The sequence below is a fragment of the Camelina sativa genome, chromosome 4 (genome assembly GCF_030686135.1).
Source record: "Camelina sativa cultivar CO46 ecotype springtype chromosome 4, ASM3068613v1".
NCBI classification, from domain to species: domain Eukaryota; kingdom Viridiplantae; phylum Streptophyta; class Magnoliopsida; order Brassicales; family Brassicaceae; genus Camelina; species Camelina sativa.
In genome coordinates, this window is record NC_141883.1 from 32,153,188 (window position 1) to 32,176,635 (window position 23,448).

The 23,448-nt window shown below is 37.4% G+C and overlaps 6 protein-coding genes and 1 pseudogene across 28 annotated transcripts; 2 read left to right on the forward strand and 5 right to left on the reverse strand.

The window, feature by feature from the left end:
• Positions 1-1,657: 1,657 nt before the first annotated feature.
• LOC104783178 (kinetochore protein NUF2 homolog) lies at positions 1,658-5,391 on the reverse strand. Its single transcript, XM_010508294.3, has 12 exons — positions 5,201-5,391; positions 4,482-4,736; positions 4,130-4,348; positions 3,927-4,017; positions 3,667-3,846; positions 3,484-3,573; positions 3,295-3,402; positions 2,789-2,842; positions 2,547-2,658; positions 2,300-2,457; positions 2,113-2,208; positions 1,658-1,861 (listed from the first exon to the last, which is right to left on the reverse strand). Exons 1-12 carry the CDS (start codon positions 5,239-5,241, stop codon positions 1,805-1,807), a joined length of 1,461 nt encoding a protein of 486 aa, XP_010506596.2. The 5' UTR covers positions 5,242-5,391; the 3' UTR covers positions 1,658-1,804.
• On the reverse strand, positions 5,166-8,264 carry LOC104783179 (AT-rich interactive domain-containing protein 1-like). 8 transcript variants are annotated; one of them, XR_015597756.1, is made up of 4 exons: positions 7,682-8,247; positions 6,561-7,538; positions 5,580-6,134; positions 5,166-5,473 (listed from the first exon to the last, which is right to left on the reverse strand). XR_015597756.1 is itself a non-coding variant. In XM_087512077.1 (4 exons), the coding sequence occupies exons 2-4, from the start codon at positions 7,517-7,519 to the stop codon at positions 5,375-5,377; spliced, it is 1,578 nt and encodes a 525-aa protein (XP_087368203.1). In that variant the 5' UTR covers positions 7,520-7,538; positions 8,078-8,254; the 3' UTR covers positions 5,166-5,374. The 8 variants fall into 8 exon arrangements, 7 of the variants coding, with proteins under 7 accessions (XP_087368203.1, XP_087368202.1, XP_010506599.1 ...); XM_087512077.1 differs by having other exon boundaries at positions 6,596-7,538; positions 8,078-8,254; XM_087512076.1 differs by having other exon boundaries at positions 6,596-7,538.
• A 1,068-nt stretch (positions 8,265-9,332) lies between these two features.
• LOC104783180 (pentatricopeptide repeat-containing protein At2g46050, mitochondrial pseudogene) lies at positions 9,333-11,536 on the forward strand (annotated as a pseudogene). Its single transcript, XR_015597759.1, has one exon. The product of XR_015597759.1 is annotated as a pentatricopeptide repeat-containing protein At2g46050, mitochondrial pseudogene (transcript).
• LOC104793574 (uncharacterized) lies at positions 11,261-15,574 on the reverse strand. Of its 10 annotated transcripts, none has more exons than XM_087512079.1 (14): positions 15,167-15,574; positions 14,844-14,902; positions 14,638-14,746; positions 14,402-14,511; positions 14,240-14,308; positions 13,621-14,145; positions 12,999-13,549; positions 12,842-12,906; positions 12,684-12,763; positions 12,491-12,595; positions 12,272-12,411; positions 12,017-12,145; positions 11,764-11,916; positions 11,261-11,679 (listed from the first exon to the last, which is right to left on the reverse strand). In XM_087512079.1, the coding sequence occupies exons 1-14, from the start codon at positions 15,354-15,356 to the stop codon at positions 11,541-11,543; spliced, it is 2,424 nt and encodes an 807-aa protein (XP_087368205.1). In that variant the 5' UTR covers positions 15,357-15,574; the 3' UTR covers positions 11,261-11,540. The 10 variants fall into 10 exon arrangements, 8 of the variants coding, with proteins under 8 accessions (XP_087368205.1, XP_087368207.1, XP_087368208.1 ...); XM_087512081.1 differs by having other exon boundaries at positions 14,627-14,746; positions 15,167-15,559; XM_087512082.1 differs by having other exon boundaries at positions 12,842-12,888; positions 14,627-14,746; positions 15,167-15,533.
• An 813-nt stretch (positions 15,575-16,387) lies between these two features.
• LOC104783182 (mitogen-activated protein kinase 12) lies at positions 16,388-18,385 on the reverse strand. Its single transcript, XM_010508301.3, has 6 exons — positions 17,999-18,385; positions 17,783-17,912; positions 17,482-17,619; positions 17,053-17,385; positions 16,779-16,962; positions 16,388-16,684 (listed from the first exon to the last, which is right to left on the reverse strand). The coding sequence occupies exons 1-6, from the start codon at positions 18,262-18,264 to the stop codon at positions 16,518-16,520; spliced, it is 1,218 nt and encodes a 405-aa protein (XP_010506603.1). The 5' UTR covers positions 18,265-18,385; the 3' UTR covers positions 16,388-16,517.
• A 255-nt stretch (positions 18,386-18,640) lies between these two features.
• On the reverse strand, positions 18,641-20,664 carry LOC104783183 (protein BPS1, chloroplastic). Of its 2 annotated transcripts, none has more exons than XM_010508305.2 (3): positions 20,453-20,664; positions 20,259-20,350; positions 18,641-19,766 (listed from the first exon to the last, which is right to left on the reverse strand). In XM_010508305.2, the coding sequence occupies exon 3, from the start codon at positions 19,753-19,755 to the stop codon at positions 18,712-18,714; it is 1,044 nt and encodes a 347-aa protein (XP_010506607.1). In that variant the 5' UTR covers positions 19,756-19,766; positions 20,259-20,350; positions 20,453-20,664; the 3' UTR covers positions 18,641-18,711. The 2 variants fall into 2 exon arrangements, with proteins under 2 accessions (XP_010506607.1, XP_010506606.1); XM_010508304.3 differs by having other exon boundaries at positions 20,259-20,375; positions 20,453-20,606.
• Positions 20,665-21,005: 341 nt separating this feature from the next.
• LOC104783185 (sphingoid long-chain bases kinase 2, mitochondrial) lies at positions 21,006-23,438 on the forward strand. Of its 5 annotated transcripts, none has more exons than XR_015597760.1 (12): positions 21,006-21,260; positions 21,419-21,495; positions 21,622-21,675; positions 21,783-21,842; positions 21,925-22,002; positions 22,092-22,138; positions 22,223-22,263; positions 22,360-22,458; positions 22,544-22,658; positions 22,737-22,859; positions 22,945-23,045; positions 23,127-23,438. XR_015597760.1 is itself a non-coding variant. In XM_010508306.3 (12 exons), exons 1-12 carry the CDS (start codon positions 21,074-21,076, stop codon positions 23,254-23,256), a joined length of 1,101 nt encoding a protein of 366 aa, XP_010506608.1. In that variant the 5' UTR covers positions 21,006-21,073; the 3' UTR covers positions 23,257-23,438. The 5 variants fall into 5 exon arrangements, 3 of the variants coding, with proteins under 3 accessions (XP_010506608.1, XP_087368214.1, XP_087368215.1); XR_015597761.1 differs by having other exon boundaries at positions 22,092-22,104; positions 22,371-22,458; XM_010508306.3 differs by having other exon boundaries at positions 22,371-22,458.
• The last annotated feature ends 10 nt before the right edge of the window (positions 23,439-23,448 follow it).

The following is a 23,448-nucleotide window of genomic DNA, read 5'->3' on the forward strand; positions in this document are numbered from 1 at the left end:
GTATCCAGTTTCAATTCTTTCTTCTTATACGTGTTATGCGAACATCCATACTTGTTTTCTTAATCAAAATCCTTTCGTCAATCAAACAAGATAATAATAATGTGCAGACAAGACAAGATTAATATGATAAATTGGCATCTTTCTAGTCTTATCCACCCTTCCCCTAACCACTAACAATTACTATTTTAATCATTCACTCGGAAAAAATATATATATTCGGATGTCATATATACACTTATCCTGTAAGAAAAAATTTGCATCCTATAATCATTATTCGTAGAAACAATTTACACTATTCATGAAAATAATTTATCATAATTACAAGTGATACAAATTGTTAAATATCATATTATGATTTAATCAAATATTTTTAAAATAATATTATAAAAGATGGTTTAAAAAATTTTAATTCATATAATATTTAAAGCTTAAATCATTATTTTTAATAGCTACTTATATAGAGAGAAAAAAAATGAAACTTTGAATGATTATTTATTACAATAAACCGGATTACGTTATAAGAAGATGATGGTGGTGTTGTGACTTTGTCGTAGTATTTTTTATAACCAGAATATGAATTATTCTAAAAAGAAACGTGAGCCAAACAAATTTACGAAGTTACAAGTGTATAGTAGTAGACGTGAGGACAACAATCAACAAATTACATGTATTTGTTTGATTTTTTTATATATATAATGAAATCTAATAACGTGTCCACACATGCATATTCCAATCCTCATTTCAATTTCTTTACATACACGGTTTAGCCGAATATAATGACGTTAAACTTTTGAAAGAGGGTTAGTATCCTATTTTAAAAATCCCCGCATAGTACCGATTACGCTCCACGTAATTGCTAGGCCCGCCCTTTCTGTCTCGATTAATGACTAATCCCCGCCTAGCATCGATTATCTAATTATACCTGTTTAATTTGATTATAATTCGTCTAATCCGATTACTTCCCGTTTAATTTTGTATATAATAATTATTTGTAGAGCCAAATATAAATCAAATATGTACTTTTTTGGTTATTTAGACATTTAAATTAAGAGTTTATGATGTTTTACAATAATTAATGTACAAACTTTTAATGAAAATCATATATTTTCTTTTAAATTTGCATTTTTACGTGTTTACCATCATTTTAAAGACAATATTATAGTTTTATATTTTATTTGATATTTTTATTTTAACATAAACATAATTATATATATTTAATATTATTTATTTTTATTTTTATTATTAATTTAATAAAATAACCCTAAAACTAGTCCCGTTCATAACTAACTACTTAAATTTGTGTTATCTATCATCCTTACTTTTATTTCAAAAATCATTACGTTATTGAAAATATCATTTAATTGATATAATCAGAAAAAGCTTCCAAGTAAAAACAGAGCGGTTCATGTTTTATAACTTTGCTCGTGTAAAGGTTTTAACTTTCCAAGTGTCGAGAAGATTAAATTCATGAACTGTGATCTTAAGTAGTAACCAGATATTACGCATTTTTTTTTTTTTTTTAGCAAGCAATTACATTTGGTCTCTGTTGCCAAATCTAAACTAATCGAAATTTCTCTTACTGTACTTGTAGAAATCTTCTCTCTGATCCATCAGTTTTCTTCACAAAGCCTGTTCAGCTATGCCAACCAAAAAAGAATAATACTGCAAACTCATCTAATATTGGCTGTTTGAGTTAATCTTTTGTTTTTTGTTGTCAGAAAAAAAAAAAGTGGAAATGGTAGAAACACATTAAACGAGGAAAGGTCGTCGTTATAATCTCTCTCTCTCTCTCTCTATCTAGTCTCTACCTTAATTTAGCTTCAGTCAGAACTGCATCAAACGACGCCGTGTATTCACGAAACTGCAACATATCAAAAATGAGGGTCAGTATATGTAACAGTATATCTTACAAAGAATCTGGAAGAAGCAGTTTTAACTTTGGAGACCTCTTAATTTGCTGCAGGCTTTTGTATTCTTGGTTAAAAATATATTTGCATTTTGTATTAATCAACATACTGTATTTTCATGATCTTTAATATATGATAGCCTTAACTCGACCGAATTCACGGGGGGGCTATTCAGGTGAAAATAATAATGGTAAACGAAAGAAACCTGCTTCACGATCTCTTCATATTTAGCGGCTAACTGTTGCACTTTAGCTTCTCCTGACTGTCTCACCTGCTTAATCTTGGCAGTATTGTCATCAACCTGTTGATATATAAATAAAGAAAAACTTAGAAGGCGATGATAAAGCATCGTACACAACAGATTCATTTTGTTAAAAACAAGGGAGCAATACCACAGCTACTACTGATTCCACATCCGTTTGCCTGGCTTCAAATTCACGTCTTCTGGATTCAACCTCCACTTTTAGGTTATTCAGTTGATTTGTCCAATCATCAAACATGACTGCTTTTTCCTTCTCTAGTTGTTTCAATGATTCGTTCAACTGTTCCACTGTTGAGAGAATAGAGAATTACAGCCTCCGTTCCAAAACAAAACTACGAAACAATATCTAAAGAGGAAAGTAATAAACAATGACTCGCCTATTCTATCCCGCTCAACCACTTTCGCCTCAAGTGATTTGTACACTCCATCTTCGCTCAGCTTAGCTTTAAGAGCTTTGAGTTCTTTCTCAACAGCTTTCGCATTGGTTACCTGTAACATCATCATTAAACACACATAAAAATTAAAGATAATTGGAAGGGTCTGTGTGTTGCCACATATATCATACATGGTTCACAATCTACAAGCAAAGAAAGAGGAAGGATTATTTTTGCTTGGTCACCTGTTCGTTAATTAACTGCAGTTGCGAAGAAGACTTTGAAATTTTCTTGAAGGCCTGCAAAAGGCACCCATAGTTAAATGTACTTTGTTACCTCAATATTAAAGAAAAGTTTGATGGTAAACGTTATTACGCTCAAAATATGAAAGCCTAAAACTATTATAAGACTACACCTAAATAAAAAAAAACTCTGAAGTATCAACATAGAATAAGATCTCAATCTACACTGTCCAGTGTCCATCTTGGATTCATTCTCATCCACTATACACCAAAATAAATGAAGTTCTTCCTAAATATCCTTGACTGAAGTATGAACAAATGTGATAGAGCAATAAACACCTAAGACTTGAAATCATCTTTCTCTAACCAAATGGTAGTATCCGCAGTGACCTGGGACTCGATAATTTCCATTAGTAAACCATCAAGTTGCATAGGATGTCCTAAATGCATTTAGCTACGTGCTAATCAATCAGAGTTAGTAATAATAGTCTAGAGTTTTGATTAGATACCTTTTCATAAACCTCAAGAATGGCAGCCTTTTCCTGGAAAGTTTCCATTGCGGAATGCTCAGCTTTCTTTGTGTCCCCAAGTACTAGCTTCTTCTCTTCTAAAGCTCCCTGTCTCAATATCAATCGTTAAAGCCCGTGTACACAAAATTTCATCTTAGGACTAGTGTGCTAATGGGAACAAAAATATACCTGCAATTTGTCTGGAGATTGAACAATTTGTGAGCGGAGGTTTGCATTTTCTTGGACAGTTTGCACAAGATCAAACTCTGCTTTGGAAATCTGTAGAGAGAAGGAGCAAAAATAAACTAAGCTACATAAACCCAAATAAGTTACAGGAAGGAGCTCTCAACTGCACATCATGTTGTTTCTTACCTCGTTATCCATCTGTGTACTCTTCTCTCTCATTTGTTGGAAGGTAGCCCGCAGTGACATCTGCTGATTATTGAGTCCTAATATAGTCTGATTGAGTTCTTCAATGCTCGCTTCTAGCTCTTGGACAAAGGGTAAATCTCTTTCAGCGGCTTCATCAAATTCTCCAATCTCTGCATTCAGCTGCACGGAGAGAGAGCCATCAGAAAGAAGAGAAATGGATATTTATGTGATAGATAGATATAGTTTATTCGTTGCATTACCTGGGCAATCTCTGCCTCCGACTGCTTCCGCTGCTCATCAAGGAGAGTCAACTCCTCAGCCTTTTCTTTTATTTTATTCATTTTTGAATCTCTGGTACATAAAACAATAATCATGAGAGCATCAATTTTTGAATCACTAGAGAGAGAACTCAGCTAAGTTCAATTTGCAGAGGTATAACTGTAAGCAAGAAGGAAGGCCAAACCTGTGTAGAGCATAGTTCATAAGTGAACTGATGAAAAATTCGGTCCGGGACGGATCAGGGCGTATCAGATCCTTGAAATTTATCTGTAATGGACAATCCACACTATCTAGCATGTCTTTCACTCTGCAATAGAGATCCGAATTTTGCAGTGAGGTGACGTGATGATCTGGGTTCTCCAATTGCTGCAAAGCCTCAAAATCGAGTTGCCCTTTCTCTTCTCTACAACATGGATATTTGAAAATTCAATCAGAAATTCCCAAAATTAAAAAAAAAAATTAGGGATTTGGAAAACTTAGGGATTTGTAAAGAGGAACTAAAAAAAGGGGGTTTGGAGGGAGGGGGAGGTGCTTACTCTTTCATGGCGTCGAGATAGATAAGAAGTCTGGTGTAAAGCTCAGAGACGAAGTCGAGAGTAGGGCTTTCGAAATCGGCGTCCGTAATGCTCGCAATCTGAGCCTCCTTGAGGGCAGAGATGATTTCGGGACGAGATAACCTCGGATACTCGTACGCTGACATAATGCAGTTTCGATTTCTGCTTCTTTTGTGGATTCGAATATTTCGAATGGAAAAGTGAAGCAACAACAAAGGTCTCGCTCTCGCAGTGTGACTGACAAAAACACGAACGGAGGAGCGTTAGAGAGAAAGGAAAGAGAAACTGGAGTTTTTAAATTTTGAACCTTTAACTTAATTGGGCCTTATTGGGCCTATATTTCCGTTGCATCTAAACGCGTTTGCTGTTTGTTTAAATTGCCAAATCACTTTTAATCGAAGAAATATTTAGGTCCGTAGGATTTTAAAGGATCTGACGGATCAACGGTCATTCTGAGTTTAATTATCAGTAACCATTTTTTCCTTTTTTCCAGAAACAAACAAAAAAAAATCCATATAGCAAGCAGTTACATTTGGTCTCTGTTGCCAAATCTAAACTAATCGAAATTTCTCTTACTGTACTTGTAGAAATCTTCTCTCTGATTCATCAGTTTTCTTCACAAAGCCTTTTTCAGCTATGCCAACCCAAAAAAAAAAAGAATAATACTGCAGAATCATCAAGGAAGCGATGGAAGTATTTACCTCAATACCAAAACCAGAATTTGCGGAGACAACAATGCCATGATGAAACCGCCTTTTCCCAGAGGTTAAAGCCAGTTTCAATATGGCAAAAGAAGCCCAAAAGACGAGATGGAAAGAAAACAAAAAGAGATGCTCCAACTTGAATCTCTCAACAGGGTGATTTCATCAATGGCTCTAGCTACCACCTCTCACTCTATCGACATCTTTTTTTCTTAGGGGAAAGCAAGCCGGGTTTCTGGGATGTGTTTGCTTCGAGGGTTGGATTTTCATTCTCTGTTGCACCGATGAAGAATTGATCAGTATCACTGTCTATATCATGAGTGGTTCTACTCTGATTTGCCCTATACTGCAAAAGAGTCACGTTGTAGTAGTAGCTCACAATTTTTCCTCTGCTCTTTGACGAAAGGATTGTCTTGGCCTGATCGAAGAAAGCTTGGCTAAGTGAAGGTGGAAAACTCATCAAAGACTTTATCTTCTTCAGTTCTATGTCTGTCCAATACTGAAGAGTACCTTCACCCATGACATCAAAACACCACATGTAGAAAGCTGGACCAAGTTCAAGTTTCAGTTTATCCTGTTTTGCACGGATATGAAACTTGACACACTCGATGGATCCTGGATTATGGCAGCCACAAGAATCCTCTCTTCCTTTTCCAATACGATCTCTTTCAATAAGAAGATTATTCTTGCTTTGTTCTTTGGTCAGTGGCCAGATCCGAGTGCCCAACCACTTTGAATCGCTTTCAGGGGTTATGTCAGTCCACTCCGGTACATCAGCTTGAAACTCTGACCCAACTAGAGCACATGGTCTATCCTCCTCATCTGAACTGTTCTTGTCATTAAACTGACTACCATCGTAACTCAGCCTCTCCCTTAGATTGTAACCAGGTCCAGCACTATCATCGTACATGGATGGGTGCATCTTCTGGAGTTTCTGAAACAAATAAGCAAATTATCAAGACTTGAATTGCATAAACATGGAAGAACAGCAAAATCAGAGAGCACAGGCAAACAATCACCATCAGACTAATTAGATTCTATTTCAATCACACGATTCAAAGCCTCTTTGCAGTGAGACAGCACAGAGAATGTTCTCAAGCAGTAATGCACCATTGGTGCTAAAGCACTCTCATTGTGGAAAATTGGGAAGCAGACACCATAAAGCATCAAATTTCATATGATGAAAACAGAAGCAGCTTTTCATAAGTTGCTACGAGGGACTCCTTAAAATGCTTTAGTGACACATGCAATTCATGATTCTTTCTACAGGCAAAATTCACATCTTCATAGTTAAATCCAATAATGAATTTCAAATAACTATAGGTGCATCTCTACATCTTATAGGCTTTTTTTTCCATACCAGCAAATGCAGATTTCTTGAAAATCTATACCCACCTGCCAAGTCTTTTCACAAGCTGGATCGTTGTTTGTTATAGAGGCCCTAAACAGAAGAAGTTGTTTCCATGGCTCTTCACTCCCGTAAGCTACCCACTTTGATCTATCTGGCACACGACCGATAGATGGATCAGATGGATCCTTAGCAGCCTCGCCTAACCATTTCAATGTCTCTAAAGGACATTCTCGTTTTCTCTTCCCAGGCGAAGAGTAGTCCTGATTACCGGATTCAAGGATCATTATCTTCTCCAGTCTTTTTTCTGTAAACTTGGATCCCTGGATTTCTTTCACAGCATCATTCGAACAAGGCTCTTTGCCAGTTTGGTACTTATCGTACCTTCTCTTCGTTTTTGATATAAACCATTTAAGCTCTGCTCCTAACTCCTTTGCAGTTTGACCTTTCCTCAGCTCATACTTCCTTTTCACCTCAGATAAGAAAACTTTAAGTCTAGCCACCAAAGCATCAGAGATTCCAGACAACTCAAGGCTACTGGCATCAGTATCACCAGCAGTAACTCTGTTCAACCATCGAGCAAGTGCATCAAGGTACTTGACATAGATCAGTTTAGCAGATGCTGAGTTAAAAGACCCTAATCCAGAGTCTTGAGCAACCTCATCCCACAACCCATTTAGAGAAACTGCATCAAATCCGCCTTTGTGACTCACGTTCAAAAAAAGATTGAACAAATCAACGGTTCTCCCGTCGCCAGTCATCGGAGGAAGAGGTCGGAAGCTATCCGCGGAACAGAACTCGCGAAGGAAAGATTCAAGTAAAGGTCGGAACAAAGAGATGAGTTCTTTAATCTTCTTTTCAAAGCCAGACCCTGTAGATTCTGGGTTAACGCTTTTAGTGGCGTCGAGGTTCTTCGGAGTTTTGTTAAGATCGACGGCATCCTCGTCAGCTACCATCGACCAACCCGCCATTGACAACGAACAACGAACCCTACAACCATTAATAGATCCCATTTTATCACTGAACCACAAACCAAATAAAACAGACAAAAGAAGCAATAAACGAAAACCCCAGGGGGAATCTTCGAAGAGAAACAAGAAGAAGATCCAGGAACTGAAGAATCATGAACTTACGATTAAGACCTCTGAGTTTCCATGGCGGAAATTAGGGTTTTTTTTAGCGGGAAACACACAAAAAAAAAAAAAATCGAAAATTTAGGGAAAATTTTTCAGTTTTGGCAAAATCCTATACCGGCTTCACAGTTCCCCACTTGGCCCGCCATTTCCCTCTTTCTCTTTCGAGGTTTGGGTTTCGATGGATGGTGACCGATGAAGAAGTTTTGGGTCAAAAATCAAACTTTCCCATAGATACAGACCCTTTTCCCCAAAAAAAATCGAATACTTGTTTTTTTCCCCAAAATTAGGGTTACTAAATTGTGAAAAAATACGAAACTTGCAAGCAAAAAGTTATATCGAAATGAGAAATCAAGAAGGGGGATCAGATTATAATAATGGGGAATCACCACTGACCTTTTTGTCTCTATTAAAATTTTCTATAAAAATCTTCTTTCTGTAATACTATTCTTTTGGTTGCAGCTATTAAGAAAATGTAGAGAAATGATTTTTATTGAACGAAGGCACGACGGATTTTATATTATATATGAAGACGCATTGGAAATGAGAGAGAAAGAGAGAAACCCATACCAATACAATCATCATCAAACTTATATTATTAGCTGTCAATATGACGTTTTAACTCTAGTTAATTATTTGACCCACTGGTTGAGTTAGCAATTTGCAAAACTTTAACAAACCAAAAAAGATAAGAGTTTTTTTGGTATAGTTAGTAACCATTATGGTCACAAATACTTAGCATTATTTCATTTTTAATTAACTTTCTATCTTAACATATTATTCTATCCATTTCTAGTGAAATACTGTTTTGTTCGTAGTAGATTTTATTATTTTAATCAATAGTGTAAAATTGATTAAATTTTAAGTTTTATATTTTGGGAGGGTAAAGTAATAGCATTTCTTAATAATACTTAATTTAAAAGAATAATAGATTTTTTTTTTCTTTTCTTATTTTAATTGAAAACCATGCTTACATTGAATCAGAATGAACGTTACTTTTTTACAAAAAGGCGATTGGTTTATGTAATGTGAACTTTTACTTTTAGTTTGGTCTTATCTAACCAAACTTTAATGTTTTTACAACTTTAAATTATAAAAAATGAGAAATCACAATGTAACTCATTCAAAATCAGAAAATGTTTAAAACTATAAAAGAAAAAAGAAGCGTTATTAGGTATTTTCTGTTTGACTAAAATATATGTCAGTTGTTACAATGTTCTTCTGTCCATAACGCTTCAATCAGCACTTATTTTTTTTTAATCATCTTTTTAATTATTTATGACAAATTATTGAAAGTCAATAATATATGGTTTAAACCTTTATTACTTTTATAAATCTCAAATCAGTAAATTTAAGAGGAATGCTCTATAATATTTTCTGTAAAAGTAAAAGCATAAAATTTTAGTTCTTACTGCAGCATTCATAGCAATTTATCAATTTAAAGACAAAAATGGGTTGCAATTAAATAAAAAAAAAAAAGAAAGATATTTAGAATAAATTAACATGACAAATAATGTCACTAATATTTTTGTTTAAAGTTTAAACTAAAAAGTAAAAACTCAGCTAGTGTGGTTAACTGTCGACAAAACTCATGGTCATTATACTCATTAGCATTAATTACTCTATTTACCGCAACAAATACAATACCTCTTCGGAAACGACTCGACTCGGCTCTAAAGTTAAAACCTCAAATTATGTCAGACGTTTTCCCGCCACGCCGTCTTTTTTTTGTTTTCATGACCGGCGGTAGAGATGCGTTTTACGTTCCGATCAGCTCCGATCGAGACTCTCCAATTCATAAACTGCTTATTTTCCTTGCGAACCCTCAGAACCCTTCCTTCTTCCTCATCTATAGCTATATCCTCTGTATCGAAGTTATCTGCTAGCTTGGATCATCTCTTTGGTGGCGCGAAACAACATCATGGGTTCATGGTAAAAGAAGGGACTTACAATTCTCTCTTCCTTCAAAACAAGCTCTTGCAAGCTTACACGAGAAGCAAACACTTCGATGATGCAGATAAGCTCTTCGACGAAATGCCTGTGAGAGATATTGTTACTTGGAACATACTCATTCACGGTGTCCTTCACCGAGACGGTGACACCAACCACAGAGCTCGTCTAGGTTTTTGTTATTTGAGTCGGATTCTTCTTAGTGAGGTGAGTTTGGATCATGTGTCGGTTATAGGGTTGATCCGGTTGTGTACTGATTCCAACGATGTGGGAGCTGGTATCCAATTACACTGTCTGATAGTGAAACTAGGTCTCGAATCAAGTTGCTTTCTGAGTACTACTCTCGTTGATTTCTACGGGAAATGTGGTCACGTTGTTGAATCAAGACGTGTCTTTGAGGCGGTTTTGTGTAGAGATTTAGTGCTGTGGAACGCTTTGGTTTCGTCTTATGTTCTTAACGGTATGATTGATGAAGCTTTTGGTTTACTCAAGCTGATGGGTTCAGACGAAAACGGATTCACGGGTGATGATTTCACTCTCTCGAGTCTTCTCAGTGCGTGTAGGATCGAACAAGGGAAGCAGATTCATGCCACTGTCTTCAAACTGTCATTTCAATTCGACATTCCAGTGGCGACTGCATTGGTTAATATGTATGCTAAGAGTAACTATATGAGTGATGCTCGCAAGTGCTTTGAATCGATGGTTGTGAGAAATGTAGTGTCTTGGAACGCGATGATTGTGGGTTTTGGACAAAATGGAGAAGGGAGAGAAGTTATGAGACTTTTTAGTCAAATGTTCCGTGGTAATGTTCAACCAGATGAGCTTACCTTTGCAAGTGTTTTGAGTTCCTGCTCGAAATTCTCCGCAATTCAGGAGATAAAGCAAGTGCATGCCATTGTTACTAAACGGGGCTCTGCAGATTTTTTGTCGGTGGCTAATGCTCTGATAAGTTCTTACTCCAAGACGGGAAATTTATCTGAAGCACTTCTATGTTTTCATTCCATCCGAGAACCTGATCTTGTTTCATGGACTTCAGTGATCGGAGCTTTGGCTTCTCATGGACTCCCAGAAGAAAGCTTGCGGATGTTTGAAAATATGCTGCAGAAACTTCATCCAGACAAGATCACTTTTTTAGAGGTCCTGTCTGCTTGTAGCCATGGAGGATTAGTTCAAGAAGGGCTTCATTGGTTCAAACAAATGACTAACGTTTACAAGATAGAACCAGAGGCAGAACACTACACTTGTCTGATCGATCTTCTTGGTCGAGCTGGTTTCATCGACGAGGCTTTTGATGTTTTAAAGTCAATGCCCATAGAACCAAGCACTGATGCTTTGGCAGCTTTCACAGGAGCATGTAACATCCATGAGAAAATAAAATCCATGAAATGGGGTGCAAAGAAGCTTCTTGAGATTGAACCTAGCAGACCTGTGAACTACTCCATCCTCTCAAACGCCTACGCCTCCGAAGGCCATTGGAGTCAAGCGGCTCATCTGCGGAAAACAGAGAGGAGAAACTGCAACAATCCCAAAACTCCAGGTTGCAGTTGGCTAGGGGACAACTTAGTCTAGCAATAACAACCATGGACACAGCAATATTTAATCAGCATAAAAAGCCGTGGAAGTAAGGACTGTTCAAGAATGCCAAAGCCTCTTATTGTACCAAAGCATTACATCGTCTAGGCCTAAGATAAATGATGCAACTGGACAGCTCCAGTGAACTTTATCCTGTCACTATGTGTGTATAGACATACAAGATTACAGACACACCAGAAAAATCTAAGTAAGGGAGAGAAAAAATCTGAATATTTACCCATCACCATGTATTTGTTCTGTTCTAAAACTTCTTTGGTTGGTATATAGGACCAGATACAGAAAAAATCCAGTAAAAGCCTCTATCTTTATGCTTTTCTTAGTTTCTTGGTAGCGAGTCTTGCCTTGTTAACTCGTAGTTGTCAGCTCCGTTGTGGGCTTGGTTCTCGTTATTTACAATTGCAATCTTCGAACAGAGGAAAAAGAAGGAAGATGTGTAGATTGTGAAATGCCAAATACTGCACATAATTTTCATAAGTCAACCTTCAGAAAAGTGATACGATCAATGTTATTCATATTTAATAAACATAACATACACACACCTGTGCCAAATCCAGTAGCTCGAACTGGTTTCGACTTTGAAACTTATGGCCGCCACCGTGAAGAGTACAAGACCAGCCGCCACAAAGCCCCAACGAAACCGTTTATTGAGCGTCTTGATCAAATTACTAAACCATTCTTTGACTGCCCGTGGCCTACGAGAAAAATATGACAGAACTCAGATAAGTAATGATTTCGTCACATTGGTGGTAATTGTATGTTCAAGTCAGAAACAGAATGGCTTCCTTAGTTTACCTGTCGAGCATGTTCAATGAAAATCCAGCCGACCCGCAATATGATCGATACTTTGTAAAAAATTCTACCAAAAATCCGATGAGGAGAGCAAGTGAACCGATTGCTAACACAATGATAATATTCGACGCCCTGCAAATAGATAGCAAGCCAATGTAACAGTATTTAAATAGTATCAAGGTTTTGATGTCACATTAAAATAAAATACTACCAAGATGCTATTTATCATAACCATTCACAGTCAAACATCTCAGATACCTTGTTGCTTTGGTCAAGGCCAATAAAGCTGTGAGAATGGCAACAACTGTGTGTATTGTCCTCTTAACTGCTTCATCAGCCGTGGATAAGTACACAAAGGTACCAATCACCGCCATGAAAGAGAGCCAGAAATCCATGAACTGAAGCAAAAAATTACCATCTCGTAACTGATATTCCACACAGAAGATGACAATGATGCAGCTATCAAACTACTAGTACCTGTAAAACATTGTAACTTAACACACACCAGGTGCCTACATCACATGCATGATACAGAGCGCTCGCGATTCCGCTTGATGTGAACAGAACCCACTCTGGATACTCCTGTTAAGCACATGAATAAGCAGCTTTTAGATGGGAAAAAGGAACAATCCAAGACTATCAAATTATAAGTGTAAACCAAGAAAATTACTCGCTGACGAAGAGCCCAATAAGCTGGCAAAAGAGCCGCTGCATTTGATGCAATGAGAGCAATAGACTGAACAACATGTTCTGCATGAGGTTTTAAGCACATGAGTGAGTACACAGAAAAAGTTGTCAAAAGTTTCAAACACTGATAGATTAAGATACCTTGGTCTGACACAATTTCAATGCTGCAGTCAAAGCCTCCGTGGGTTCTGTCACAAGAACAAAAGCTGAAACACAACACAAGAATTTAACTCTCAAAATAATCTACTCTCCTCCATATGTTAACAAATTTCAACTGGTTCGAGATATATAAGAAAACCTGTAAGATGTCAATCCACTAGCGTCAAAAGCATATCGGCATTGCCCATGAGATGAACACCTTCTCGGACATCTTTCAAGAGAAAGAAATACTAGAGTAGGTGGACCTTTGAAAGCAGCAGGAGCAGTAGAGTTATTGAGCTGCCTTAACCCGACTGACCATGTTCCTTCTCGAGCATACAAAATGTAGAAATCAACCTTTTCTTGGCTAGAATTATACAATGAGAAGAACATTGAGCGGCTGGCGCTTGTTCGATTCACATAATAATAGTCCCGGTCCTCAAGAGTGGGCAATCCACCAAATCTAAGATAAACTTCATACTGTATTGTGGAATCTGATGTTAATCTGAAGTGTATATGCCCACCAGCACCTCCTTGAGGGATGTTCATGAGAAAATAAGTCCATGTGCTTGTGTCAAAATCAGGAATAGAGGAAGAGTTGCTGACAATGGGTTCGAGGGGGAAAGCTGTGCTTGAGCCTGAAGGTGAAGCGTCATTGACCGGCAAATAATATGATTCAAAAGGTGTCAACGACCCTCTCCTCATAACTGCCTGCATAAAATGTATCGTGCTCAACAACTCGAATAACTCTAGAGCTCAATATTGAGTTTAGAGCTACTTACCTGAAGCATGTAGATTTGCTGCCCGCAATTGGGTCCTGCTTTTCCCACGGGACAACCGAGCACTTTAACATTCAGTGAAAAGCAGACCTTAGAACTAGAATTTGTGCCCTGTACAAGCCGATTCTCCCGTCCAGATAAACTTACAACAATGTACCATCGACCAGCTTTCGGTTTCTTAATAACTAAAGGAACTTTGTGTATATCAGCAGCGTAATCATGGAGAGTCTCTGAAGCAATGGCTCCAAAACGGGCGTAACACATGAGGTAACTTTCATTGGATGCCATAATCACTAACTGTTCAGCTATTCCATCAACATCTAAAGCATATGTCTTTGTTTCAGCAGCAGTCAGACAAGAACTAGGGAAAGAATCGGAGCAAGAAATAACACTTCCAGTCTGGTTATCGAACCGAGAACATGAAAGCGGATAAATCGTCTGGTTGCAGGAAGGCCCCCACATTGTAGCGGCTTTACAACCTTCAACACTAATGTTGGCACTAAATGAAAACGCTGAGGAGCGAACAATCTGTGCAAGTATCCAAGTATTAGAGAAGAAACAAACAATAAAAGCTGAGGTCTTTTTTAAAAATAAAAGAGTGTTACATTACAGAGAACCATACCATTTTCCCCTGAGTCCTCGTAGCCCCGATTCCGTTGAAAAGACCAACATACCAAGCTCCCGGTGAAATCTAGAAACAATAACAAACGTTAATAAAAGAAACTCATCAACTCAAAAAAAAAGTAGTAACAGACAAGGAAGGTTTTGAGAGTAATGTGAGAACCTGTTCATTGGTCAATCTGAAGGATATATTCTTCTGCATAGGGTAACACTGCTCAGCAATCTCGATATCTTCAGCTCCTTCAAAAGATCCATTGAAGAACCTTCCTAGCTCTACATAAACATGAAGGAAAACACTTTCTTAGTTCCCCCCCTGAAAAATAGGAATGTTGTGATCTCTTTGACCAGACAAAGAAGAAACCAAACTATAGACGTTTCCTATATTTACCTAAATCGTACCTAAACCTTTCTGAGCGTTGGTAGAGGCATCAGGGAGAGGAGGACTACCATCTCTGAAGCATATAACAGGAAGAAGACTTCTCGACATCTTTGATATGCTCTTTGCATTCTACCAAAAATCAAATCCCATAAATAGCAACTTTTGTTCTTTGAATACTCAATCAAAAAATCAAATATAAGTTGGACAAGAAACCTGTTATACTTACGATGTCTACATCAGATTCGATAGCTACATTCAACGACGAGAACCATGGAGGCAAATCAACTGTCACACGGAATCAAATAGAGAGGATCAGAGAGTTCGTGAGACCATACGAAATCAACCAAATATAAGATCCTGCTTATTGAAACGATCAGATTTAAAGAGACATCTGATGTAATAAATCCCAAGTAGAAATTGAACTGATCATCACTTTTTTATATATTAAAAAAAAAAAAAAAAAAAAAGCAGGTGAAAAGCTTGAATGAATGAATCTCAAATTGACGAAAGAGGAAAGCAATAAGATCAGATTATAAGTAAGAAACAGACCTCTGATGTAACGAGTATCATAGGGCCTGACTTCGGATTTAGGGTACCTGAAGCTCGAGACCGTGAAAAAGCTTCCATTACTACTACTACTGTCCAACTCAGCTGAATCTTGGAGACAAGTACAGATTGAAACAGCCCATGAGAAGAATACCAGAGTTCTTCTTAGACTCAGAATCCAAATCTCTGCCATTGTGAAAATTTAATCTGAGGATTAAGGGTTTTAGACTATTTATTAGTGTGTAAGTAAGAAGAAGAAGAAGAAGAAGAAGAAGAAGAAGACGAGCATCATCATCATCACTCCAGAGATTTTTCGTCGTCTTAGATTTTTCAATAATACGGACTTTTATTTTATTTTTATAAAAGTATTACTGAGCTTTACGTTTCTTTACTTCTATCAGGTTTGGTCACGCGCCACGGAAGTGTAGTGCTGCTTGCTATTCACGGGTGCATCGAACGGTTACTAATTGATGAGGATCTTTTTTATCATGAAGAATCTTGGCGCGTGGCTTTTAACACGGTATTATCGCCGAGATATAAGGGATATTGGTATTTTGGTTTCTAGATTTATTTGTCTAATTTTATTACGTGTTGGTCAGTGACAAGAGTCATAATAATGTACATCACATAAAACCAAGAGTCATATATAATTAGTACTCTCTCCGTTTAAAAATATACGATAATTTAACTAAAGCATGCAGATTAAAAACTTTTTACTTTTAACAAGTTCAACCAATCAAAAATAATACTGCATAATATAAAATACTAAACTAATTTAAAAATTGTATAGAAATTTGAAAATATCTTATATTATGAAACAAAAAAAACTTCTCTAAAACATCTTATATTTTGAAACAGAAGGAGTATAAAACTTATTTAATACATACATAAACCAGAATCTTGTGTTTTACTAGTATTTATTTTATAGTTTTGATCAGTCTTTAATTTTATAATTAAGAACCCAATATTTACACGTCAAAATGTTGAGAGTTTGTGACACTTTCACTAACTAATAATCATCATGCCAAGTCTGGATTTTTCCCAACTAATCATAGTTTATTTACTCCCAATTTGATATGAGGTAGATAGAGATATCAACAGTAATGTAGTATAATGGAAGCTTTGCGCAGGTTCAGAAGCTCTAAGATATGATTCATAGTTGAAAAGTTTTGATGTAAAGAAAAAAGGTAAGCTCTGCGCAGTAGCTTAAGATATAGATACATATTTGTGTTTCATCATAGAAATTATTTATTCAATCAAAAGATAAATTGAGTTTAGATTCAATATAAAGGAATCTGAGATCAAACCAGAGCAGACTTAAAAAAGGAATCAAATCATAAAACATGTTTCTCTCTCAGTGGTCAGGATTGAATTTGACAGACTCCTTGTAGATAAGCTCCTTTATGTGTTCTTCTGTGCAAGAAGGATGCTCGAAATCAAAGCTGAAAGGAGTCGAACACACTGGTTCTTTAGCCACATCATGGTGCGGTGATAGGTAAGCATGGCCAAGGGCTTCATCGACTACAATCACAAACAGAAGCAAATATAAACAAACCAAAAGCAAACTGCTAGAAACCACATGAATGTTCTTAAGGATATTCGTGTTGTTTGTTACCTGAGATGCGCCGGTTAGGATCAAAGACGAGCATTCTCTCCAGCAAGTCGATAGCGGTAGAGGGCACTTTCGGGAATCTAGCAGCAAACTGCTGTTTCGGGTATCGCGGAAGTTGTCTGACGTATCTTCTTGCGTTGTCACTGCGAAGGAAACCAAGACTGGAGTTGTCTGGAGAGCCTACAAGCTAATTTCAAGAAATGGTTAAGTTACATCTAAAGGGCATTGCAGTTTCAGAAAAGTGAAAAACTTATGCTTTTTTACTTTACTATTTTACCTCTGTTATAAGCCTAAGCTGATGAACATAATCTTTGCCTGGAAACAAAGGTTGTCCCGTCATGATTTCGCCGAGTATGCAACCAACAGACCAAATATCAATAGCTGCGGTGTACTCTGAGCAGTTAAGAAGCAACTCAGGAGCTCTGTACCAACGGGTAACGACATATTCAGTCATGAAGTCTGTGTCTGAAGTTGTCCTTGCAAGCCCAAAATCACCGATCTTTAGCTCGTTTTTCGAGTTAAGTAGCACGTTGCTTGGCCTTAGATCACGATGTAGTATGTTGGCCGAGTGCACGTATTTGAGTCCTCGTAACAGCTGGTACACAAAGAACTGTAACAGGAAGAGAAGTAAATAGAATAAAGATCAGATCAAATCACAGAGTTCCATAACTTTACTAATGACTACAACAACACAAAAAAGACTTACGCGGCACTGATCACTGGTCAGTGCTTGATTAGAACGGAGAATTCGCTGAAGATCAGTGTCCATTAACTCATAGACAATGTAGACATCGTTGAAGATATCTCGTTGAGGAGGCCTTACAATATCTTTGATGGTTATAACCTAAAGAATCAAACCAAAAATTAGATAAATAGGAATTATAGAAGGAAAAAAAGAGGAATCCACTGTTTGCCTCGACCCTGATGATCAGGAACACTTGATAGATCTAGCAAATTAGAGAAACTTAAGATGTTTTCAAATGAGAGAAATGATGCTTAAGGCTTACGTTCTCATGATCCATATGCCTTAGAAGTTTAATTTCGCGTAGAGTTCTCTTTGCATCGATGATGTTATCAAAAGCATTACCAATCTTCTTAATCGCCACTTTCTCTCCAGTCACTGAGTTCACCGCAGCACTGGAATTCAAGAATCAAGAGCCTATGAACATTCAGAAGAAGGAAGACTGTGATAATTGATCAGAAGAAGTATGAAAAGAACTTACCAGACAATACCACAAGCGCCTCTACCAATGGGACGAATAGGAGGGACATACTTTCTGGACACTTCAAAGAGCTGTCCATAAACGTTGTACTGAACATAGCGGCCACCGTGTGTCGGTACAACTTTGATGCAATGATCGGTAAAACCAGAGCTTGATTCTCCAGACATGATGCAATGATCAGACCGAGAACAAGAGAGACCAAGAAGAAGGCTTTTGTTGAAGTTGAAGGATCTCTCTAAAGTGTCTCTTGAAGACACTAAATCCATGTGAAGAGAGAAGCTTTTTTCAACTGTAAAAGATCTCTCAAGTGACCCGTGAATGTAAAGAGTATGAAAGATTACATACGTGTATGGTCACAAAAAGCAGAGTCACTCCTTAGCTCGATATTGCATTTTTCATTTGTTACTACTAATTGCACTTATCTATAAATCAAAACCTGCATTCTTTCTGACCTGTTATGTTCCTTTGATTGAAATTGGTTTAGAAAGATTGGATCATTACAAAGAATACAGTGATTTTTTCAAGCCAAACAGGTGTATTATATTTATATTATACTGCAGAATGATTTCAATACAGTCATACAGACACGACCAACACAAATCGAAGAGACAAGCTTAACAGATGGACTCGAACAAACAAAAATAGAAAACACTTTTCATTGACCTAAAGCTGCCTTTAGTAGGGGTTAAAACTTATTTGTTTACCTAACTGTATTAGTCTACATCTTCTCCAACTGCATCGCCAGAGATTGAGTCACTTGACCTAAGATTACAGAGCAACACATCGCGCCCGCTCAAAGTCAGTTTAAAGAAACTATCAACTTCCTCCAATAACTGATCCAACCCTTGAGACAATTTCTCAGCTTGTGTCCCCAATTCCATAACATAATCTCTGAAGCATTCATCTTCGACAGGATCAACACCATCTTGGATCATCGGGTATAGCTTCTCGACACTAGCATCAACGCTCTCCAGCTCTTTGAGAATCGTGGTTCTACCAGAAGATAACATGTCTCTGATCTCATCATTTACAACACTCCGCATTTCGGTAAAGACCTTTGACCACGAAGGCTTTTCAGAGACAGGTAAATCAAAAAGATCCTTGGTGGAGTCAGACCAGGCCGCGGTAAATACACTGCAGATATAAACCGTTTGAACCTTCACACCATAAAAAGCTCGCATAAGAACCTTTCCTTTAGGCGAGTTCTTGACTTTAGGCAGACTCAGAGATTTAACAAGACTGTCAAGAACTGCACGGCAGTTTTCAATTCTAGGGTTGTTTGCATTAACATGTTGCCTCCAGCTATCAAGCGAAGATCGAGCCTGAAGATATTTCTCTCCGGAATCCGACTGTAAATTGTGCAGAACACACTTGAGGAAGAGATCTCCTTGGTTGAGACGTGTGAGCTCTGAGCTAAAGGCATTGCAGAGATCTAGCAGCTTAACACTGATGTTGAGGTAAACATCAACCCATTTCTCTTCCCAATCAGAGACAGGAAGCTGGAGCTCAGTGATGAGAGTGTTTATGTTGTTATGAGTCTCGCAGAGTGAGTCCATAGCTAGCTTCATCCAGGATAAAGTGAGGATATCATCTTTATTCTTAGGCATAAGTTTCTTTAGTCTCTCTTCCAAAAGTAGCTCAAAGTCGCTCAATAGAGAAAGCAGCCATGGGGATAAATCTGAGCCCTTTGGTGATAACATCCGAAAGGGATTTCCAAATGGGAAAAAACGTCGTGGTAGATCTTGTGGTCGGCTCATTTTGCTAGACACTGAAATATGAAAGAGAAATATTATCAGAGTCATCAGATCGATTTGATGTCAACTCAAGGTTGAAAGGACTAATAGGTGCAAAAATACCAAGTTCCAACCTTAAAGAGTCTCAAAGCTGACAACTTTTGAGATCATCTTGAATTAACTAAACAAAATTGCATCCTTTGTTATAATTATTATGCAAAAAAAACGACTCAGTTGTTCTAAAAGCCTGAATCTACATACATTTGACGATGGCCGGAATCAAGGTATGTTTTAGAAAAAAAGTTTCAACCTTTCAAATTTCGAAGAACCCTAGAAGTTAATTATCCACTCGAAAGTATTTAAACACACAAGATAGGCACAAACTCTTCATCGAACAACAGTAAACTCTAACCCTAAAATCTATCTACAACTTAAAGACGCAGACTTGTCGATTACTAGAAGAACACACACATACAAGAAAAGGAGATTCATGGGTAACAACAAAACTCAAAATCAAGGAACCTTACCGTTTTAAGTTGCCGGAGATGAAGAATTCACAGGAAAAGTCTTTTTATCTTCTTCTAATGCTTCATTGAATTTTTCTGAGTCGGTCGGTCGGCTGAGAACAAAAAATAATTTTTTTTCTGACGGAGGTCCGACGTTAGTTTATATTATTTGATAACTTAACGACCCGTCACACGAGAAACTATGACAAACTTACAGGTGTATGACTAAGAATGGCTGTTACGTTTGGACTGGTCACAGCGCTTTGGATTAATTAAATCTTCTCGGGGAAAGTGGACGGCTTATATTTATTTAGTCTTTTCTTTATCGAGAGGCCAAAACAAGACGATTTCGTGGGATTATAAATTAGTGGTTTGGTTTGACATTTGCCAGTCATTTTATATGTGTTTTTTTAATAGTAATAAAACTAAATCTAACGGCTATAAACTATACAATAAATACTACGACTCCCACAGACTTGTATAAATGGGCCGTAAAGCCCATATAACAGCTGTCATGTACCAGTATTTTCCACACTAAACAGACCGATTCTCACTTTAAGCGCTGTTTAATGTAGTAATTTTCAACCTTAACTCGTTTTTCTTGATTCTTTAATCTAGCCTAACGTCTGAATTATATACACAAACTGTATAAGACATATTAAAAAAAGTTATTATGGGCCATATGCGTGAAGCCCAATAAATACTTTAAAAACAGAAACCGGCCCATAGAATTATGTTAGGCAAAGCCTCTCAATTATACAGAGGGTTCTTTGAAACCGTACGTTGAACTTGATAACGGCGACGATGTCTCCCGGAGCCGAAACTGCGGCTATACGATGCTATTATTATCCAGTTGCTGCATTTCAGTTTGCCCTTTCACGGCGAAACAACCTTCGTTCCTTAGGACGCCGCAACGTATTACCTCCGGTATCTCCTCTGATCGTATGATCCTTCGCGCTGTTGGTGCCGCCGCCGTCTCCTCCTCCACTCTCCGTGATCTCGTTTTCGTTGTAAACCCTCAAGGTACGAAGAAAGGACTGAGATTTGGAATAAATTTTGGATTTTTTTTATTTAAAAATGATGTTTTTATATGAGAATATCAATCTCGAGGTAGAAGAACTGAAGTTTATGGTTATGAAAGTGTCTCTTGAATCTTTTTAGTGTCTTTCATATGAAATTAGGTGCTAATGGTAGAACAGCTAAAGAGTGGAAGAAGTTGCTTCCTTACCTTCGATCTCGTCTTGGTAAAGACTGTAGTGTGAGTTTTCGATTCACTTGCCTTTTTTGTGCCCTGTGTTATTAATGCCATCTCCATTTGCCTTCTTCAGTTTCTTATTATGTAACATGAAATTGAATTTGCTCGCCATCTTGTTTGTTTCTGGAGGTATGCGAGTCATTAACAACGGGTCCTTCTCATGCCATTGACATTACAAGAGAGGTAAGGAGCAGTGGAAGTATATTTTACTACTTTGATGGGTACAGTATTCTCTGTCTTGTTGATTTGGTTCTAGGCTGATCGTTTGTAGCTTTCAATTATCCTCTCAGGCTATTAGGGATGGGGCAGATGCTGTTATTGCGGTTGGAGGTGATGGAACACTGCATGAGGTTGGAATTGAATATCTTTGGTTGCTAGAACTCAACTCTGAAGAGTCTCAACTCCACTCATTGTATCTTTTTTTATTTACAGGTTGTTAATGGTTTCTTTTGGGAGGGAAAACCTGTCAGTAGTCTCAACAGCGAAGCTAGTCATTCTACTGCACTTGGTGTGAGTAACTTAATTTGACCTTTTTTTACTTGTTTTTGTGTATATCTCTTGCAATTTACGATCTCAGTCCATCCCTTTTTTTTTGGCAGCTGATACCCTTAGGTACTGGCTCGGATTTTGCTAGAACATTTGGTTGGTTAGTTTTTGCATCTTGTGTTCGATGTGATTTGTTTTCGAAACAATGTTGTGCCAGATCTTAAGTATGTCCTGCATTTGTTAGGAACAATGATCCTTGTGAAGCTGTGGACCGCATTGCTAAAGGTATGTCACCGAGTCCATTTGCGGAGTTAGGACTTACTAGTTAGCAAATTATGTGTAATTATGTCTCAAATTATTTCTCATATATCACATAACCAGAATTTTCTCAGGGATGCGATCACGGGTTGATGTTGGTGTTATCGACAGCAAGGAAGGAAGGGATTTGCATTACTTCATAAACGTTGCTGATGTTCATTTGTAAGCATATCATGGAAATTTCCTGTGTGATTGATCCTTAGTGAGGTGGTTGTAAATCTCTCCTTTTGTTGCTCATCACTTGCAGGAGCGCAAAGGCAGGTTTTTACGCTTCAAAGTACAAGAAATTTGGAAACTTGTGCTACGTAATCGGTGCCCTACAAGCTTTTATGGGGCATGATAACCAAGATATGAGAATCAGGGTAAGCAATTATTTCTGTAAAAATCTCTTCTTCACCATAGTAGGTTATACACCTCAGAGCCTTGTGTTATACTCTCAGGTCAATGGAGGTGAATGGGAATTATATCCTCAGGTCACTGCTCTCTGCGTTGGAAACGCTAAATACTTTGGTGGTGGAATGAAAATCACACCCAACGCTGTCCCTGGAAATGGAAATCTTGAGGTGCAACAATTCGTTTCTTCGATCTCAAATCCTCCGATTTTGTGAATATGATAACTCTTCTTGACTATCATACACTTCTCTACAGGTTGTGGTTCTGCAAGACTTCAAATGGTATGATTTTGTACTTAAACTCCATAAGCTATACAACGGGACGCATCTCACGGTTAACAATGTGTCTTCAAGAAGGTAAGATTTTCTTCGGTTCCTTAACATATTATATGACCTTAGCAATTGAGAAGTTACCACCTCTATGCATTTTTATTGTAGTGTACAAAGTATCGAAGTTGAAGAGATTTCAGGCAGCGGAAGTATCTATGTTCAGTCAGATGGAGAGCATCTTGGATTTCTACCTAGAAAGTTTCGGATTTTACCCGGTGCCATCGACATAATTAGCTGATCAGAACCACATATTTCTTGGGATATAAGCTACCAAGAAAATGTAAAAACACATCAGCTCAATTTTGTTTTTCAACACAACTTGTTTTAGTCTATAGAGATTCTTGTTCTGAGATACCATTAATTTGATTTATTGTTTGGCGAATCAGATATTAAGAGATCGTCTTATATGATTCACTATCATTGTGTGGTC

What these genes read in the sequence shown, in the direction of transcription:
- LOC104783185 (XM_010508306.3), top strand. Translation starts at nt 21,074, where the DNA reads ATGCTATTATTATCCAGTTGCTGCATTTCAGTTTGCCCTTTCACGGCG. An exon ending in GTCTTGGTAAAGACTGTAGT is followed by an intron (nt 21,496 to 21,621) that starts GTGAGTTTTCGA and finishes TTGTTTCTGGAG; the next exon opens with GTATGCGAGTCATTAACAAC. An exon ending in CTGGAAATGGAAATCTTGAG is followed by an intron (nt 22,860 to 22,944) that starts GTGCAACAATTC and finishes ACTTCTCTACAG; the next exon opens with GTTGTGGTTCTGCAAGACTT.
- LOC104793574 (XM_087512079.1), bottom strand. Translation starts at nt 15,356, where the DNA reads ATGGCAGAGATTTGGATTCTGAGTCTAAGAAGAACTCTGGTATTCTTC. An exon ending in TGAAATTGTGTCAGACCAAG is followed by an intron (nt 12,764 to 12,841) that starts GTATCTTAATCT and finishes AACCTCATGCAG; the next exon opens with AACATGTTGTTCAGTCTATT. An exon ending in TCATTGAACATGCTCGACAG is followed by an intron (nt 11,917 to 12,016) that starts GTAAACTAAGGA and finishes TTTTTCTCGTAG; the next exon opens with GCCACGGGCAGTCAAAGAAT.
- LOC104783182 (XM_010508301.3), bottom strand. Translation starts at nt 18,264, where the DNA reads ATGGATTTAGTGTCTTCAAGAGACACTTTAGAGAGATCCTTCAACTTC. An exon ending in GGCATATGGATCATGAGAAC is followed by an intron (nt 17,620 to 17,782) that starts GTAAGCCTTAAG and finishes TTGATTCTTTAG; the next exon opens with GTTATAACCATCAAAGATAT. An exon ending in AGCTTAGGCTTATAACAGAG is followed by an intron (nt 16,963 to 17,052) that starts GTAAAATAGTAA and finishes TCTTGAAATTAG; the next exon opens with CTTGTAGGCTCTCCAGACAA.
- LOC104783183 (XM_010508305.2), bottom strand. Translation starts at nt 19,755, where the DNA reads ATGAGCCGACCACAAGATCTACCACGACGTTTTTTCCCATTTGGAAAT.
- LOC104783179 (XM_019245102.2), bottom strand. Translation starts at nt 7,561, where the DNA reads ATGGGATCTATTAATGGTTGTAGGGTTCGTTGTTCGTTGTCAATGGCG. An exon ending in CTTGTGAAAAGACTTGGCAG is followed by an intron (nt 6,135 to 6,595) that starts GTGGGTATAGAT and finishes TATTTGTTTCAG; the next exon opens with AAACTCCAGAAGATGCACCC.
- LOC104783178 (XM_010508294.3), bottom strand. Translation starts at nt 5,241, where the DNA reads ATGGCATTGTTGTCTCCGCAAATTCTGGTTTTGGTATTGAG. An exon ending in ATTCTGGTTTTGGTATTGAG is followed by an intron (nt 4,737 to 5,200) that starts GTAAATACTTCC and finishes TGTTTTTGTCAG; the next exon opens with TCACACTGCGAGAGCGAGAC. An exon ending in GTACACAGATGGATAACGAG is followed by an intron (nt 3,574 to 3,666) that starts GTAAGAAACAAC and finishes TTCTCTCTACAG; the next exon opens with ATTTCCAAAGCAGAGTTTGA.